Source organism: Muscardinus avellanarius (genome assembly GCF_963383645.1).
Source record: "Muscardinus avellanarius genome assembly, chromosome: 21".
Classification (NCBI taxonomy): Eukaryota; Metazoa; Chordata; class Mammalia; order Rodentia; family Gliridae; genus Muscardinus; species Muscardinus avellanarius.
In genome coordinates this window covers 16,186,468-16,202,847 of record NC_137807.1, presented here as the reverse complement: position 1 = coordinate 16,202,847, position 16,380 = coordinate 16,186,468, and the positions used below count along the sequence as shown (strand labels likewise).

General features: G+C 45.4%; 1 protein-coding gene across 2 annotated transcripts in view; it reads right to left on the bottom strand.

The window, feature by feature from the left end:
• The window catches only part of EIF4ENIF1 (eukaryotic translation initiation factor 4E nuclear import factor 1), a gene marked incomplete at both ends in the record, with an annotated part of 43,997 nt that overhangs the window by 9,196 nt on the left and 18,421 nt on the right, over window positions 1–16,380 (bottom strand). The window contains 8 exons of one of the 2 annotated variants that reach the window (XM_080717655.1): window positions 2,848–3,031; window positions 3,484–3,555; window positions 6,820–7,052; window positions 9,026–9,205; window positions 9,398–9,533; window positions 10,266–10,441; window positions 13,279–13,480; window positions 13,758–14,044. In XM_080717655.1, the coding sequence (XP_080573781.1) occupies window positions 2,848–3,031; window positions 3,484–3,555; window positions 6,820–7,052; window positions 9,026–9,205; window positions 9,398–9,533; window positions 10,266–10,441; window positions 13,279–13,480; window positions 13,758–14,044 (1,470 nt within the window). The remainder of the gene's footprint in view (window positions 1–2,847; window positions 3,032–3,483; window positions 3,556–6,819; window positions 7,053–9,025; window positions 9,206–9,397; window positions 9,534–10,265; window positions 10,442–13,278; window positions 13,481–13,757; window positions 14,045–16,380) is intronic. The other variant, XM_080717654.1, reaches the window with a different exon arrangement.

The window sequence follows — 16,380 nt, the reverse complement described above, 5'->3', positions numbered from 1 at the left end:
GGGCTCACACTCCTCCCCCAGAATCCCATCTCCCTGACTGCGGACAATTCACATGCTGCCTCCCATGGTATGGCTGGCCAGCACTGCAGGACACACTTCCTGGAAGCGCTTCTATCAGTCACATCCTGAATCAGACAATCCACTATGAAGTCTTGTAGCTTCACAAAGAGCCCCTATTCTCTGACTACTATTTCTGTTTTTTTGGTATGTGTGTGATACTGGGGATGGAGCCCAGGAGCACTTAACCTTCAAGCTACACCCCCACCCCTATTTTATCCTTTTGTTTGGAAACAGGGTCTCACTAAGTTGCAGAGGACCTAAGTTGGCTGAGGCCGGCTGCAAACCTGCATCCTCCTGTCTCAGCCTCCCAAGTACTGGGATTAAAAATAGGTGTCACCACATAGGCCGGGCGTGGTGGCGCACGCTTGTAATCCCCGCGCTTGGGAGGCAGAGACAGGAGGATCACGCAGGTTCGAAGCCAGCCATGCGCACTGGCTTAGGAGACCCTGTTTCCAAATAAAACTGTAAAAATAGGTCTGGGAGTATAGCCCGGAGGTAGAAGGGCTTCCAGGAACCCCAGTACCACAAAAAAAAAAAAAAAAAAAAAAAAAAAAAAAATCAGGTGTCACCACATTCAGATTATTTTTTTGGTAAGGGGATTGAACCTAGGGACTTTCTATCTCTGAGATACTACCTAAGTGTTTTTTTTTTTTTTTTTTTTTTTGAAACAGGGTCTCGATAAGTTGCAGAGGGCTTCGCTAAGTTCCTGAGGCCTCAAACCTGTGATCCTCCTCTCAGCTGCTCAAACACTGGGATTATAAGCATATACCACTACATCCAGCTTTGACTTTTTATCAAGGAAAAGCTTAAGAAGTTAACTTTTTTGAATTGAATTTTCCAAATATGTGCTGGGCGTGGTGGCACACACTTATAATCTCAGTACTTGGGAGGCTGACAGGAGGATTGCAGGTTCACAGCCAACCTCAACTGAGGCCTTCTGCAATTTAGTAAGACCCTGTTTCAAAAAAGAAATAAAAAATAGAGTTGAGGATGTAGCTCAGAGGTAAAATGGCCCTGGGTTCAATCCCCAGTACTGCAAACAAAACAAAACAAAGCAAAACAGAATTCTCAAAATATGGAAGACAAAAGCCAGGTATGGTGGTGACGCTTGTAATCCCAGCATTTGGGAGGCTGAGACCGTAGGATCGCAGTTCGCGGACAGCCTCAGCTACTTAATGAGGCCCTCTGCAACTTAGTGAGACCCTGTTTCAAAATATAGAATAAAGGCCGGGCATGGTGGCGCACGCTTGTAATCCCTGCGCTTGGGAGGCAGAGACAGGAGGATCACGTAGGTTTGAAGCCAGCTGCGCAGGGCTTAGGATACCGTTTCCAAATAAAAATATAAAAAAAATAGGTCTGGGAGTGTAGCCCGGAGGTATAAGGGCTTCCAGGAACCCCAGTACCACAAAAAATATATAGAATAAAAAATAGGGCAGGGGGTATAGCTTGGAGGCCGAATGCCTCTGGGTTCCATCCCCAGACCCGCAAAAAAAAAAAAAAAAAAAAAAAAAAAAGAGGAAGACTAAAGAGCTACATGTACCTCTGAGCATTCTGAGCCAAGGGCCTATGTCATTTTTTTTTTTTTTTTTTTTTTGGTGGTACTGGGGGTGGAACTCAGAGGCTTTCTGCCTCCAGGCTATACTCCCAGACCTATTTTCTATTTTATTTGGAAACAGGGTCTCACTAAGTTGCTGAGGCTGGCTTCGAACCTGTGCCATCCTCCTGTCTCAGCCTCCCAAGCGCGGGGATTACAAGCGTGTGCCACCACGCCTGGCTGTCATTTTCTTTTTTAAATAGGGTCTTATTAAGTGGCTGAGGCTGGCCATGAACCTGCAATTCTCCTGTCTAAGCCTCCCACGTCCTGGGATTAAAAGTGAGTGCCACCCTGCTTAGCTCCAATTTAATCTTAAGGACAAAACGAACAACATAAACATATTAATCCAGAAGTCTTTTTTTTTTATGCTGGGGATGGAAACCAGGGGCATTCTACCTCCAAGCTACAACCCAAGCCCAAATTTTCACTCTTTGTTTTTTGTTTTTTTTTGTGGTACTGGGGTTCCTGGAAGCCCTTCTACCTCCGGGCTACACTCCCAGACCTATTTTTACATTTTTATTTGGAAACAGGGTCTCCTAAGCCAGTGCGTGCGGCTGGCTTCGAACCTGTGCGATCCTCCTGTCTCTGCCTCCCAAGCGCAGGGATATAAGCGTGCGCCACCACGCCCAGCATTATTCTTTATTTTGAAACAGGGTCTCACTAAGTTGGAGAAGTCCAAAGTAGCTGAGGCTGTCTGTGAACCCAGATCCTCCTATCTCAGCCTCCCAAGTACTAGAATTACAAGTGTGCAATACCAAGCCTGGCTTAAAAATCCTGCTTTTAACTCCACTCCTCCCTCCAATGAGTGTATTCCTTTCTTTTTTCATTTCTTTGCAGTACTAGTGATGGAACCCAGGGGCATTCTACCTCTGAGCGACACCCCCAGCCCTATTTTTTATTCTTTATTGTTTTGAAACAGGGTCTCACTGAATCACAGAGAGTCTAAGTAGCTAAGGCTGGCCTTGAACCGTGGCCTCCCAAATGGTAGGATTACAAGCGTGTGCCACCACACCTGGCTCCTACATATTTCTTTTAAAACTCTTCAGGGATGCCCATGAAAAGAATGCCTGTTGTAGGGGAAAAGCATAACCTGTACATGTGTAAGGGAGATCAGTTCCTGCGCTGGACAGCACAGGCCCACGAGGCCCTGGGCACTCCCCAGCACCACACGCACACACAAGAAGACTCGTTACCAATAGGTGATGGTATTCTCGGGCGAAGGTAGTCTGCTGAGGCTGCTCGCGTTTGAAACACTTGTGACATGGGAGGAGAGGGTACTCTTTGGCCCAGTAAAGGTGCAGTAGGCTCTAAGCTCCCCATAAGGCCACTCAGAAGATTGGAAGAAGCAGGTCTCTGGACTGGTTGACCCAGAAGTTCCTGAAGACAGAAAAGCCAAATCACTATCAACAAACCTAGTTCTTCCTTCTGGTCAGAAGCTGTGAACTATGGATCAACTTTGGGAAGACAGGTGATAAACCTCCCTTGAACTCTACTGGAGGACCTGGCATGTACACATGTATCACCTATCAGTATTCAGCTGGCCACACTTGCTTTAAGTTAATGCTATCCATACAGGTTCTTTCCCACAATTTCTATACCTGCAAACCAGAAATCAAGGGCTTACTCTGCCACCTTTACAGCCACCCTGCTTTCCCTCCTCTTCCTGAGTAGCAGCAGGAGAGCGCTACTTCAGGCAGCAGTATCACTTCGTTGACTGCCAGTCAACAAAGGTCATTCTCTAAGACCCAAAGATGGATGGATCCCCATGAAGAACCAGCTTAAAGGACTGCTGTTAGGATTCCGAGGCCTGGGTATAGGATGTAACATACCTGCAGAATGTTCTTAGGAACAGGCTGGCCTGGAATCTCGGCAGGGGACATCAAATGGCTTTCAAGATTTCGCTAGAAAAAGTCAAAGGAAAACTGGTTTTAACTTGTGTATGTGTGTGGTACGGGGCATCAAACCTAGGGCTTCATGCTTGCTAGGCAGATGCTCTACTGCTGCACTCTTTCTCGTTCTTTATATTTTACTGAGAGGAGGTCTCATTAAATTTCCCAGATTGGCCTTGCATTTTCAATCCTCCTGCCTTGGAAACTCAGGCAGCTGGGATTACGGGTGCATGCTATTATGTCCTGCTTTAACATTCTTTTTTTTGTTTTTTGGTGATACTGGGGGTGGAACCCAGGGGTTTTCTACCTGTGGGCTATACTCCCGGACCTATTTTATACTTTTATTTGGAAAGAGGGTCTCACTAAGTTGCTGAGAGCCTCAGTTAGTAGCTGAGGCTGCTTCAAACCTGTGGATCCTTCTGTCTCAGCCTCCCAAGCATGGGGATTACAAGCGTGCGCCACACGCCCAGTTAACATTCTTTTTTTGCTGCTGTGGTACTGGAGATGGAACCCAGGGGTATTCTACCACTGAGCTACGCCCTTAGCCCTACTTACTTACTTACTTACTTACTTACTTACTTACTTACTTATTTATTTATTTATTTATTTATTTATTTATTTATGCATTGGGGATGGAACCCAGGATCATTCTACCTCTGAGCTGCACCCAGCCCTATTTTTTATTCTTTTTTATTTGTTTTTTGGTGGCCCTGGGGTTTCTGGAAACCCTTCTACCTCCGGCATACACTCCCAGACACCTATTTTTTTATATTTTTATTTGGAAACAGGGTCTCTTAAGCCAGAGAGGCTGGCTTCAAACCTGCGCAATCCTCCTGTCTCTGCCTCCCAAGCGCAAGGATTACAAGCGTGCGCTACCATGCCAGGCCTATTTTTTATTCTTTATTTTGTAACTGGGTCTGAGTTGCAAAGGACCTCACTAAGTAGCTGAGGCTGTCCGCGAACCACAATCCTCCTGTCTCAGCCTCCCAAATGCTAGGATTACAAGCATGCGCCACCACGCCTGGGTTTATTCTTTATTTTGAAACAGGGTCTCACTAGTTGCAGAGGGCCTCACTGAGAAGCTGAGGCTGTCTGTAAACAGCGATCTTCCTGTCTCAGCCTCTCAAATGCTGGGATTACAAGCATGTACCACCACACCCAACTTCAGCTTAACATTCTTAACACACTTAATTTGCAGATTACTTGGAGACCAAAGGAAAATATTACATACTTCCAAGTAAACTGATACTTAGCAGCAGAAGGATGTTTGAGTCATAAAAAATATCTAATTTAGGCTGGGTGTGGTGGCACACACTTGTAATCCCCACGCTTGGGAGGCAGAGACAGGAGGATCGCGCAGGTTCGAAGCCAGCGCACTGGCTTAAGAAACCCTGTTTCTATATTTAAAAAAAGCATAAAAGTAGGTCTGGGAGTGTAGCCCAGAGGTAGAAGGGTTTCCAGGAACCCCAGTACCACCAAAAAAAAAAGAAAGAATCTTACTTTTTCCCTTCTCTCATCACAAAGTTTCCAAAGATCTGGGAATGAAAAGATTTTACATGCACATGCAAAATCTACATATCAACTTTGTGTGTGACAAACAGCCCAGTTATCCAAGTGTTTTATGACTGAATTTAGGATTGGAACTGAATGCAAAACATTTTAATAAAAAAATTCTCCTTAACGGCCAGGCGTGGTGGCACACACACACTTGTAATTCCAGCACTCAGGAGGTTGAGATGGGAGGATTGCGGTTCACAGACAGCCTAAACTACTTAACGAAGCCCTTCACAACTTAGTGAGACCCTGTTTCAGAAATAAAGAATAGGGCTGAAGGTGTAACCTGGAGGTAGAATGCCCCTGGGTTCCATCCCCAGTACTGCAGAAAGAAAGAAAGAAAGAAAGAAAGAAAGAAAGAAAGAAAGAAAGAAAGAAAGAAAGAAAGAAAGAAAGAAAGAAAGAAAGGCGGGCAGGCAAGAAAAGAAAGACAGCCAGCCAGGTGTAGTGGCACACATCTATAATCCCAGTGGCACACATCTATAATCCCAGTACTTGGGAGTCTGAGATAGGAGCGTCACAGGTTCAAAGCCAACCTCAGCAACTTAATAAAATCCTGTTTCAAAACCATAAGATAAAAGCCGGGTGTGGTGGCACACGCTTGTAATCCCAGCATTTGGGAAACTGAGACCTGAGGATCACAGTTCGTGGACAGCCTCAGCTACTTAGTGAGGCCCTCTGCAACTCAGTGAGACCCTGTTTCAAAATAAAGAATAAAAAATTGGGCAGGGTATGTAGCTTGAGGTCAAATGCCTCTGGGTTCCATCCCCAGACCTGCAAAAAAAACCCCAAACAAACAAACAAAAAAAACATAAGATAAACTGGGCGTGGTGGAGCACACTTGTAATCCCAGCATTTGGGAGGCTGAGACAGGATGATTGCAGTTCGTGGACAGCCTCAGCTACTTAGTGAGGCCCTTGGCAACTCAGTGAGACCCTGTTTGGTTTTTTGTTTGTTTGTTTTGCGGTACTGGGGATGGAACCCAGGGCAATTCTACCTCTGAGCTAAAACCCCAGCCCTATTTTTTTTATTCTTTATTTTGAAACAGGGTCTCACTGAGTTGCAAAGGGCCTAAGTAGCTGAGGCTGTCCATGAACCGCAATCCTCAGGTCTCAGCCTCCCAAATGCCCAGCTAAGATTCTGTATCAAAATGAAAAATAAGCCGGGCGTGGTGGTGCACGCTTGTAATCCCCACGCTTGGGAGGCTGAGACAGGAGGATCGCAAAGGTTCAAAGCCAGCCTCAGCTACTTGGTGAGGCTTTCAGCAATTTAGCAAGACTCTGTTTCCAAATAAAATATAAAAAAGGTCTGAGAGTATAGCCCGGAGGTAGAAAGCCTCTGGGTTCCACCCCTAGTACCACCAAAAAAAACCCCCAAAAAACAAAAAAACAAAATGAAGAATAAAAAATACGTCAGGGGGTGTAGCCCAGAGGTCGAATGCCCCTGAATTCCAGATCCACAAAAGAATAATAATAATTAATAATAATAATAATAATAAATAGGGCTGGGGTGTAGCAAAAACAAAACAAAACCCATAAAATAAATGAGGCTGTGGGTATAGCTCAGAGGTAGAATGCCCTGGGTTCAATTCCAGTACCCTCAAAATTCCAACTTAGAATACCTTTCAAAATCCATTTATTGTAGTGGAAAGTGAAATAGATGAAAAGGCTAGTGATAGTGAGATAGGAGAAAAGGCTGGTAAGGTCTGCGTCAAATACTTACACTGACTTTGGGCTGAGAAGGCAAAGTCCCACTTGCCTTCATGGTGCTCACGAGCTTGTTGAATGCCGTCATATCGCCATCCTTCTTGAGCTGCCGGTTGCCGGTTACGGCATTCAGGGTCTCCTCTATGTGCTCTGCCATGAAGGGAGTTGAGTTCTTTACTTGTTGGTCCACTTTCAAGCCCTTGAGCCCTGCTTCTACCTCTTCCACTGAAAGCACAACCCCTGAATGTGCTGAAAGTTGAGAAAGTCTGGGTTAAGTCAAGAAAGGGACACTTAAAAAAGAATTCACTGCGGCTGTCATGACGGTTAATCTGAAAATAATTTACTTCACAATTGAAGTGAAGTTGCCAAAAAATGCCGGCACACCTAAAATCACAGTTGCTGAAAGGAAATGAAGCTATAATGTTGTATTTAGTCAGAGAAAGAAGAAGCTGAGCCTACAATGCTTGGATGCTAAAAACTGGGAGCCCCATGAGGTGCTAGACTTTATAAAACCTGACACCCCTGCTGCATGTCCTGCAGAAGGGTACCTTGTGACATATTACCAGGAACAGGAATCTAAGGAGCCTAACACCCGCAAGAATGGAACCTGCACTGTGGCCGTTACAGTTCTAAGCTGGTGATGCTAAGGATGTACACCCTGATTTAATCAAGAACCTGGCAGGCTGGGGCAAAGTTGTGAGAAACCGAGCAAGCTGTGCTTAGGAGGATTAAAACACTCACTGGGGTGTTACAACTAGGGACTGGGTAAGAATGTGGAGGAAAAGTTTTTTTTTTTTTTTTTTTGTGGCACTAGGGATGAAACCCAGGAACTTTCTATCTCCGCACTATACTCCCAGACCTACTTTATATATTATTTGGAAATAGGGTTTCACTAACTTGCAGAGAGCCTCACTAAATAGCTGAGGCTGGCTTCAAACCTGTGTGATCCTCCTGTCTCAGCCTCCCAAGACTGGGATTACAAGCGTGCGCCACCACACCCAACTGGAGGAAAAGTTCTTATGGGGCCATGACCCACTGACTATAAGAATCTCAAAATGTACTGTTTAGCAAAGTGTGGTGCCCCACACGTTTACAGTCAGCCTCAACAACTTAGTAAGACCCTGTTTCAAAATAAAATAGGGCTGTAGCTGGAGGACAGAATGCCCTTGGATTCAATCCCTAGGATCCCCCAATATACACACAATGTATCATTTGACAAAATAAATCCTCTGAAGAATATAAACACAGCCTGAATAGCCCATGTTTGTAATCCCAGCATTTGGGAGGTTGAGACAGAAGGACATGGTTCACGCATGGATAGCCTCAGTTACTTAGTGAGACCCTGTTCAAAATAAAGAAAAAAAAATAGGGCTGGGGGTAGCAGAGCATGGTGGCACACACTTGTCATCCCAGCATTTGGGAGGCTGAGACAGGAGGACCGCAGTTCAAGGACAGCCTCAGCTACTTAGTGAGGCCCTTTACAACTCAGTGAGACCGTTTAAAAAAAAAAAGGGCTGGGGGTATAGCTCAAAAGTAGAATGCCCTGGGTTCCATCCCCAGTACAGTACCGCAAAAAAATAAATAAATAAATAAATAAACAAAAAAAAGAATATCATGTATTTGACAAGATGTAAGAGCAGTATAGTTGGGTACAGTTGTGTCCAACTGTAATCCCAGTACTTAGGAGGCTAAGACTGGAGGATTGCAAGTTAGAGACCAGCCTCAGTAATTAAGCAAGATCCTGTCTCAAAATAAAAATTTAGCAGAAGGTGGTAACACACACTTGTAATCCCAGTACTTGGGAGGCTGAAACAGTATGATTGTAGGTTCACAGTCAGCCTCAGCAACTTAGTGAGATTGTTTCAAAAAAACAAAAAAATAAATTGGATGTGATAGTGCATGCTTATAATCCCAATACTTGGAAGGCTGAGACAAGAGGATCACAGGTTCGTGAACAGCCTCAGCTACTTAGTGAGACCCTGTTTCAAATAAATAAAAAATAGGGCTGAGGGTACAGCTTGGTGGTAGAATGCCCCTGGGTTCAGTCCCTAGTTCTGCAAAAATAAAAAAAGTAATAATGATAAAATAAGGCTGGGGATGGGGCTCAGTGATAGAAAGCCTCTGGGCTCAATCCTTAGTGCCAGAAAGGAAACTGCATTAGAGCCAATTCCTTTAAGACTGACTAATCTTTTTCAGATATCTGAAGATTTTTGAATACTTACAGCTCTCCTTAAGTTTTTCTTTATTTGCAGAAAGACTAGAAAGAAGAGGTTTTAAATCCACTTTGGCTTTCTGTAGCATTTCTAAAATATCCACTTTATTTTCAGCATGGTCTTCCAATGGTATAGGAGCAAAATAATTTCCCGAGTTCTGTCCAGGGGAGAGGATGGCTTGTTCTAGACCTGATATTGCAAAGAAACATAGTCATAATTGGTCGAAACATCACTGAAAATTACTGACAACAGTATGAAAAGGAACTAACAGCTCTGCGATATCCGGACTCTCTGCTCCTGAGGAGCCCCTGACTAATGCAGACAGAATAAAGCATGTCAGACAAAGCCCAACTCCATACTCAGGCCAGAACCCAGCCCTACCTGCGAGCCTCTCCAGCTCTTCGTGTGGTGTTGACCCCAGGCTGCTGGAGCGGCTGCCCGAGCGGCTCGGGTTAGAAAACCACCTGCTGAACCGGCTGGCAGAGACCGACCCTTCCCCCAGAACATCTTCTATCATCTACGAAAGAAAGATGAAAGAAGCTAACGGTTTTTAGGTAAAAAAAAAAAAAAGGTTCAAGTTTTAAGGGTTGCCAATTTTGAAACTTTGACACTGCTGACCTAAAGAAAAACACCCTTAAGACAGCCTCAGCAAATAATGAGAATCTCATGAACCTAGTGAGCACCTGTTGCAAAATAAAAATAGAGCTGGGGATATAGCTTAGAGCTAGAATGCCCCTGGGTTCAATCTCCAGTGTGGCATGGGCGCGCGCATGTGCTCACGCACACACACCCCACACTAAATTAAAAAAAAATATATATATAGCCGGGCATGGTGGCGCACGCTTGTAATCCCGGTACTTGGGAGACGGAGACAGGAGGATCACGTAGGTTCGAAGCCAGCCTCAGCTACTTAGTGAGGCTCTCAGCAACTTAGTGAGACCCTGTTTCCAAATAAAATATAAAATGGGTCTGGGAGTATAGCTCGGAGGTAAAAAGCCTCTGAGTTCCACCCCCAGTACCACTAAAAAAATAATAAAAAATTATAGCTGGGTGTGATGGTGCACGCCTGTAATCCCAGTCTACTTGGTAGCCCGAGACAGGAGGATGGCAGGTTCGGGGACAGCCTAAGCAAGTAATGAGACTGTCATCAACCTCGTGAGACCCTGTTTCAAAACAAACAAAAACAAACCCAGGTCAACGTTAACAATTCAGTCTCTAGCCACATTAATAAGTGTGCTGCTACACTCACCGAAGCCAAGCACGGCACTTTATCGAGATTAAAGAACTCGTTGAAGTCAAATTCCCCTGGGGACTGCTCAGGCAACGCAGCTTCCCTCGGCACCTCCTGATCGGCAGCAGGCTCCTGGGCGAGGATGGCCTCCACCTCGTCCTCTTCGGCCACTCCTCCATTGCACTCGACTATGCCTGAAAGCAACACCAGGACCGGTGTCTGATGAAGCAAACCACTCCAGTCTCGCTCGCTCTCGGCCATCGGCAGGCCATCGATGACTCCAAAAGCAGACTTCTAGCCTGGTGTGGTGGCCCATGCCTATAATCTCAGTACTTGGGAGGCTGAGACAGGAGAATTACGCAGGTTCAAAGCCAGCCTCAGCTTAGTGAGATCATGCTTCCAAATAAAATATAAAATAGGTCTGGGAGTGTAGCCCAGAGGTAGAATGCCCCTGGGTTTCATCCCCAGTACCAAAAAATAAAAAATAATAAAGGCCATGGTGGGAGGCTGAGACAGGAGAATTGCAGTTTGCAAATACCCTTTGCAACTCAGTGAGACTCTGTTTCAAAATAAAGAATAAAAAATAGAAGGCTGAAACCAGGTGTGGTGGCGCATGTTTTTAATCCCAGAATTTGGGAGGCTCAGAGGAAGATCACAGGTTTGTGGCCAATGGACAGCCTCAGTTATTTAGTGAGGCCCTTCGCAACTCAGTGAGACGGTTTCAAAAAGTAAATAATAAAAGGACTAAAAAATAGGGCTGGTGATGTGGTTCAGAGATACGATACCCCTGAGTTTTATACCCAGTACCACACACAAAAAATAAATAAGTAGAGAATAGAAAATAGGGCTGGGAGGGTAGCTTGGAGGTATAATTCCCCTGGGTTCTATCCCCAGTATTGAAAAAAAAAAAAAAAAGAAAGAAAAAGAAAAAACAGAAAAAAATGAAAAAAGAAAAAAAAAATCAGGCTGGAGGAAGTGTAGCTCAGAAGTAGGATATTCGCCCCTGGGTTCCATCCCCAGTAACACACATACACATACAGTCTTAATTTGATTGCAATTTTAAGGTGTCACCGATTATTCCCTTAAGTTTTAAAGTTTTTTTTTTTTTTTTTTTGGTGGTACTGGGGTTCCTGGAAGCCTTTCTACCTCTGGGATACACTCCCACGGGCTACACTCCCAGACCTATTTTTTAACTTTTTATTTGGAAACAGAGTCTCTTAAGCCAGCACGCACGTGCGGCTGGCTCCGAACCAGCGCGATCCTCCTGTCTCTGCCTCCCAAGCGCGGGGATTACAAGCGTGCGCCAGCACGCCCGGCAAGTTTTAAAGTTTTTAAAATATTTTTGTTGAACATAATCTGCCAAGTTTGTTTTCAACTAAAACTGACAGCTGGAAGGAACTAAAACTCACTGAACAAGATCATCTCATCTTCAGAATTAAAAGTAACCCTTATACCAGGCGTGGTAGGCACGCTTGCAATCCCAGCGCTTGGGAGGCTGAGACAGGAGGATCGCATGGGTTTGAGGCCAACCTCAGCTACTCAATGAGGCTCTCAGCAACTTAGTGAGACCCTGTTTCCAAATAAAATATAAAATAGGCCTGGAACTATAGCCCGGAGGTAGAAAGCCTCTGGGTTCCACCCCCAGTACCACCCCCCAAAAAAAAAAAAAAAAGTAACCCTTAAAGAAACGACAGGCACTACTGTCATCTTACAAAGGAGAAAGTCTACCCACTGAGATTTTTTTTTTTGCAGGTGTGGGAATGGAACCCATGGGCATTCGAACTCTGAGCTACACCCTCTGTCCTATTTTTTATTCTTTATTTTGAAACAGGGCTCACTAAATTGCAGAGCCTCACTAAGTAGGTGAGGCTGCCCGCAAATCACAATCCTCCTGTCTCCGCCTCCCAAATGCTGGGATTACAAGCGTGCGCCACCACGCCCGGCAAGGACGATCTCTTCTTAGCAGCAGCCTGAGCACCAGACCCCAGGCAGCCCCTGGCTCCTCACCACGTCCTGCGCTGCTTCTGCCCAAGCCACTGGCCCAAGATGGTCACCTATGGGTGTCTGGCCAGTACCAGGCTTTTCACACATATTAGCTCTGGCTCCTTCGGTTTAGCAAGGAGCTTATCCCATAGCTGAAAAACACTGACCTGGGACAGTCTATTAGCATGAAGAAGGTAGGCAGGCTTCCAAAAGCCGCCGTTTTTTTTTTTTTTTGGTACTGGGGATTGAACCCAGGGACATTCTACCTCTGAGCTATGCTTCAGGCGTAATTTTATTCTTTATTTTGAAACAGGGTCTCGCTAAAGTTGCAGAGGGCCTAAGTAGCTGAGGCTAGCCGTGAACTTGCAATCCTCCTGTCTCAGCCTCCCAAGTACTGGGATTATAAGCATGCCCCATTATGCCTGGCTTTTTTTTTTTCTGTACTGTGCATTAAAACCAAGAGTGTTCTGTCTGAAATACACCCCCCCACCCACACCCACATGCCTTTTTTATTTTGAAACAGATCTTGGCTACGTTGCTGAGGCTAGCTATGAACCTACAATCCTCCTGCCTCAGCCTCCCAAGTATTGGGATTATAGTTATACACCACTGCATCTGGCCCAAAAGCAAGTTGTTCAACTTCCAGCCTCACTATGAAGTCTTCAGTGACAGATAAGTCACTCAAGCCCTCTGAGCCTGCACGGGCTCCTGTATGAAAATGGACATAAAGGACCTGCTGCATAGGGCTGTCAGGACTGATCACATAGAAACAATACATCACTCTGTCTAGCGTGCAGTGCTTAAAGGAATAAGAGCTTTCTTTACTGTTAGCACGTTTCTCATCCCAGCGTAGCATTTCCTGTGTACAGTGCTCACAGGAGACAGTACAATGTACACTCAGTGAATTCTCACTTAGGGAGCAGTTTCAAAATCAACATTAAAAACTCGCTATCTCCTAATGCCTGGTGTCCACGCTTAGACACACAGTGAAGCCCAGGACAGTCACAGCTCCCCTTAAGTGCAGCCTCCCTCCACAGTCTGTGCTGACCTTCCTTCACAGAGGCCGTCCGCCGTCTTGTTCTTTTTCTACCTTTGTGATCTTCTTCTAGTATCTTATCATCAAAGCCAGTCAACTCAATAGTTTCAGACTGACTTGTGGGTCCAGCTGAGAACCATTCTGGCTCTTCTTCAGTGTACGAATCGTTTCTTCTACGCTCACCGAAGACACGCTTACTGTCCCCAAACTCCCTCTGGAAAAGTACAAAGAGCAAGATTAAAAACAAAAATTCTAGTCAAAGCATCTGTGCTTCACTCAAGGTCTTAATAAAGTAAGCAATGGTCAAGAGTGAAACGGAGACATTGCGCTGTAGGCTGGGAGACCTCCTCACGCCTCTGCCCCAGGAGCGCTGCTCCTCCTGTCTGGCTGAAGAGCGGGCTGTGTTCCCCCAGGTTCTTAAAGCAACCTGGGAGAAATGAAGTGAGAACCAAACCCCAGCACGCGAGGTGCCCAGGGGCTGGAAGACAAACCCGGAAACGCTTGTCCTTGTAGTCCCTCTCGCGATCTCTGTCTCTCAAGTCCCGCAGATCCTTGTCGCTGAGACGGTGGTCCTTCTCAAAGGTCCGAGGAGAGATGATCCTGCCACTACCAATCCTCCGTCCACCGAGCAAGCGAAGCCCGTCACCATCTTTTTCCAACGGGCTTCCCGCGCGGCGGGAGCCAACAGCAGCAGTCACGTGGCAGCCCCCTCCGAAGCTGCGCCTCTGTGGGCTGAGAACAACATCCAAGTCACCTTCCTTCACACGCTCCCGTGGGTCTGCAAAGACATGAGGAAAACGCAAGCTAAATAAAAGGCGGCTTTTCTTCTCTGCGTGTTATCCTATGGCTAGCAAAGGGGGAGGGCTGGAAGAGAGTTACGGCTAAAAATTGGTACTATCAACAGTATCAGGGTAAAATGCACATCACATATTTAAACAAGGCCGAGAGCCGGGCATGGTGGCGCACGCTTGTAATCCCAGCATTCCGGAGACTAAGACAGGAGGATTGTGGCTCGCAGACAGCCTCAGCTACTTAGTGAGGCACTCTGTAACTTAGACCCTATTTCCAAATAAAGAATAAGCCGAGTGAGGTGGTGCACGCTTGTAATCCCAGCATTCGGGAGACTGAGACTGGAGGATCGTGGTTCGCGGACAGCCTCAGCTACTTAGTGAGGCCCTCTGCAACTCAGTGAGACCCTGTTTCAAAATAATAAAAAATTGGGCAGCTGCCAGGCGTGGTGGTGCACGCTTGTAATCCCCGCGCTTGGGAGGCAGAGACAGGAGGATCGCGCAGGTTCGAAGCCAGCCGCGCGCGCTGGCTTAGGAGACCCTGTTTCCAAATATAAATGTAAAAATACGTCTGGGAGTGTAGCCCGGAGGTAGAAGGGCTTCCAGGAACCCCAGTACCACCAAAAAAAAAAATTGGGCAGGGGGTGTAGCTTGTAGGTCAAATGCCTCTGTCCATCCCCAGACCTTCAAAATAAATAAATAAATAAATAATAAATAATAATTTTTAAAAATAAGGAATAAGAAATAAGGCAGGGGATAGAGCTTGGAGGTCGAATGCCCTGGGTTCCATCCCTAGACCCGCAAAAAAATAAAAATAAATAAAGCTGAGATTTTTACGTTTTCTCTTCAGACCAATATATGTGCTTGATGTATGTGTGCAATACATGGTTTTTTTATTAGTCTCTGCAATGCTTTATTTTGATTAAGATTTTTTTTGGGGGGAGGGTACTGGGAATGAAACCCAGGGGCATTGTATTTTCGAGGTATACCCCCAGCCCTATTTTTAGTCTTTTTATTTTTTTTATTTTTTATTTTTTTGTGGCACTAGGGTTTCTGGAAGCCCTTCTACCTCCAGGCTACACTCCCAGACCTATTTTATATCTTTTATTTGGAAACAGGGTCTCTTAAACCAGCATGGCTGGCTTCAAACCTGCGCAATCCTCCTGTCTCCACCTCCCAAGCGCGGGGATTACAAGCGTGTGCCACCACGCCCAACTAGTCTTTTTATTTTTTTTATTTATTTTTTATTTTTTTATTTATTTTTGCAGGTCTGGAGATGGAACCCAGAGGCCTTCGACCTTCGAGCTACACCCCTTGCCCTATTTTTTATTCTTTATTTTGAACTGGGTCTCACTGAGTTGCAGAGGCCTCACTAAGTAGCTGAGGCTGTCCGTGAACCGCGATCCTCCGGGTCTCAGCCTCCCGAATGCTGGGATTACAAGCGTGTGCCACCACGCCCGGCTAGTCTTTTTATTTTTGAAACAAGGTCTCATTAAGTAGCTGAGGCGATCTGCGAACCACAATCTTCCAGTTCCAGCCTCACAAATGCTGGGATTACAAAAGTGCACCACCATGCCCGGTGAGACTAAGATATTACTCATCTCCTGTAGTTAGAAGCACATGTGTCCACTAATTAACTACACCAGGTAGAAGTATTTGTTTTGTTTTGTGTTACTGGGGGGGTAGAATACAGGGGCTTTCTACCTCTAGGCTACACCCTCAACTCTGCTTTTTTTTTTATTTTGAAATAGGGTCTACGTTGATGAGCACCTCAGTAAGTTGCTGAGGCTGTCCTGGAACCTGCAATTCTCCTGCTTCAGCCTCCCACGTACTAGGATTATAGTCATGTTCCACCACACCTGGCTTTAGGTATAAATATTTGAAAAAAGAGTAACTGCTTAAAAAGTTAAGTAGAAGATGAGCCAGGCTTGTAAGCACACACACAATTACAAGCACACGCTTGTAATCCCAGTACGTGAGAGGCTGAGACAAGGATTGCAGGTTTGCGGACAGCCTCAGCAACTTAGTGAGGCCCTCTGCAACTCAATGAGGACCTGTTTCAAAATGAATAAAAAATAGGGATGGGGATGCAGCTTGAATGTAGAATGCCCCTGGGCTTAATCCCCAGCACTGGAGAAAAATTTAAAAAAAGAAGTAGAAGATGGATGTGGTGATGTTGACATATAATCCCAGTACTTGGGAAGCTGAGACAGGAAGATCACAGATTCAACGCCAGCCTCAACAACTCAGAAAAACCCTATTACCAAATGAAAAATAAAATAGAGCTAGGGATGTATCTTGGAGGTAGATGCCCATGGGTTCAATT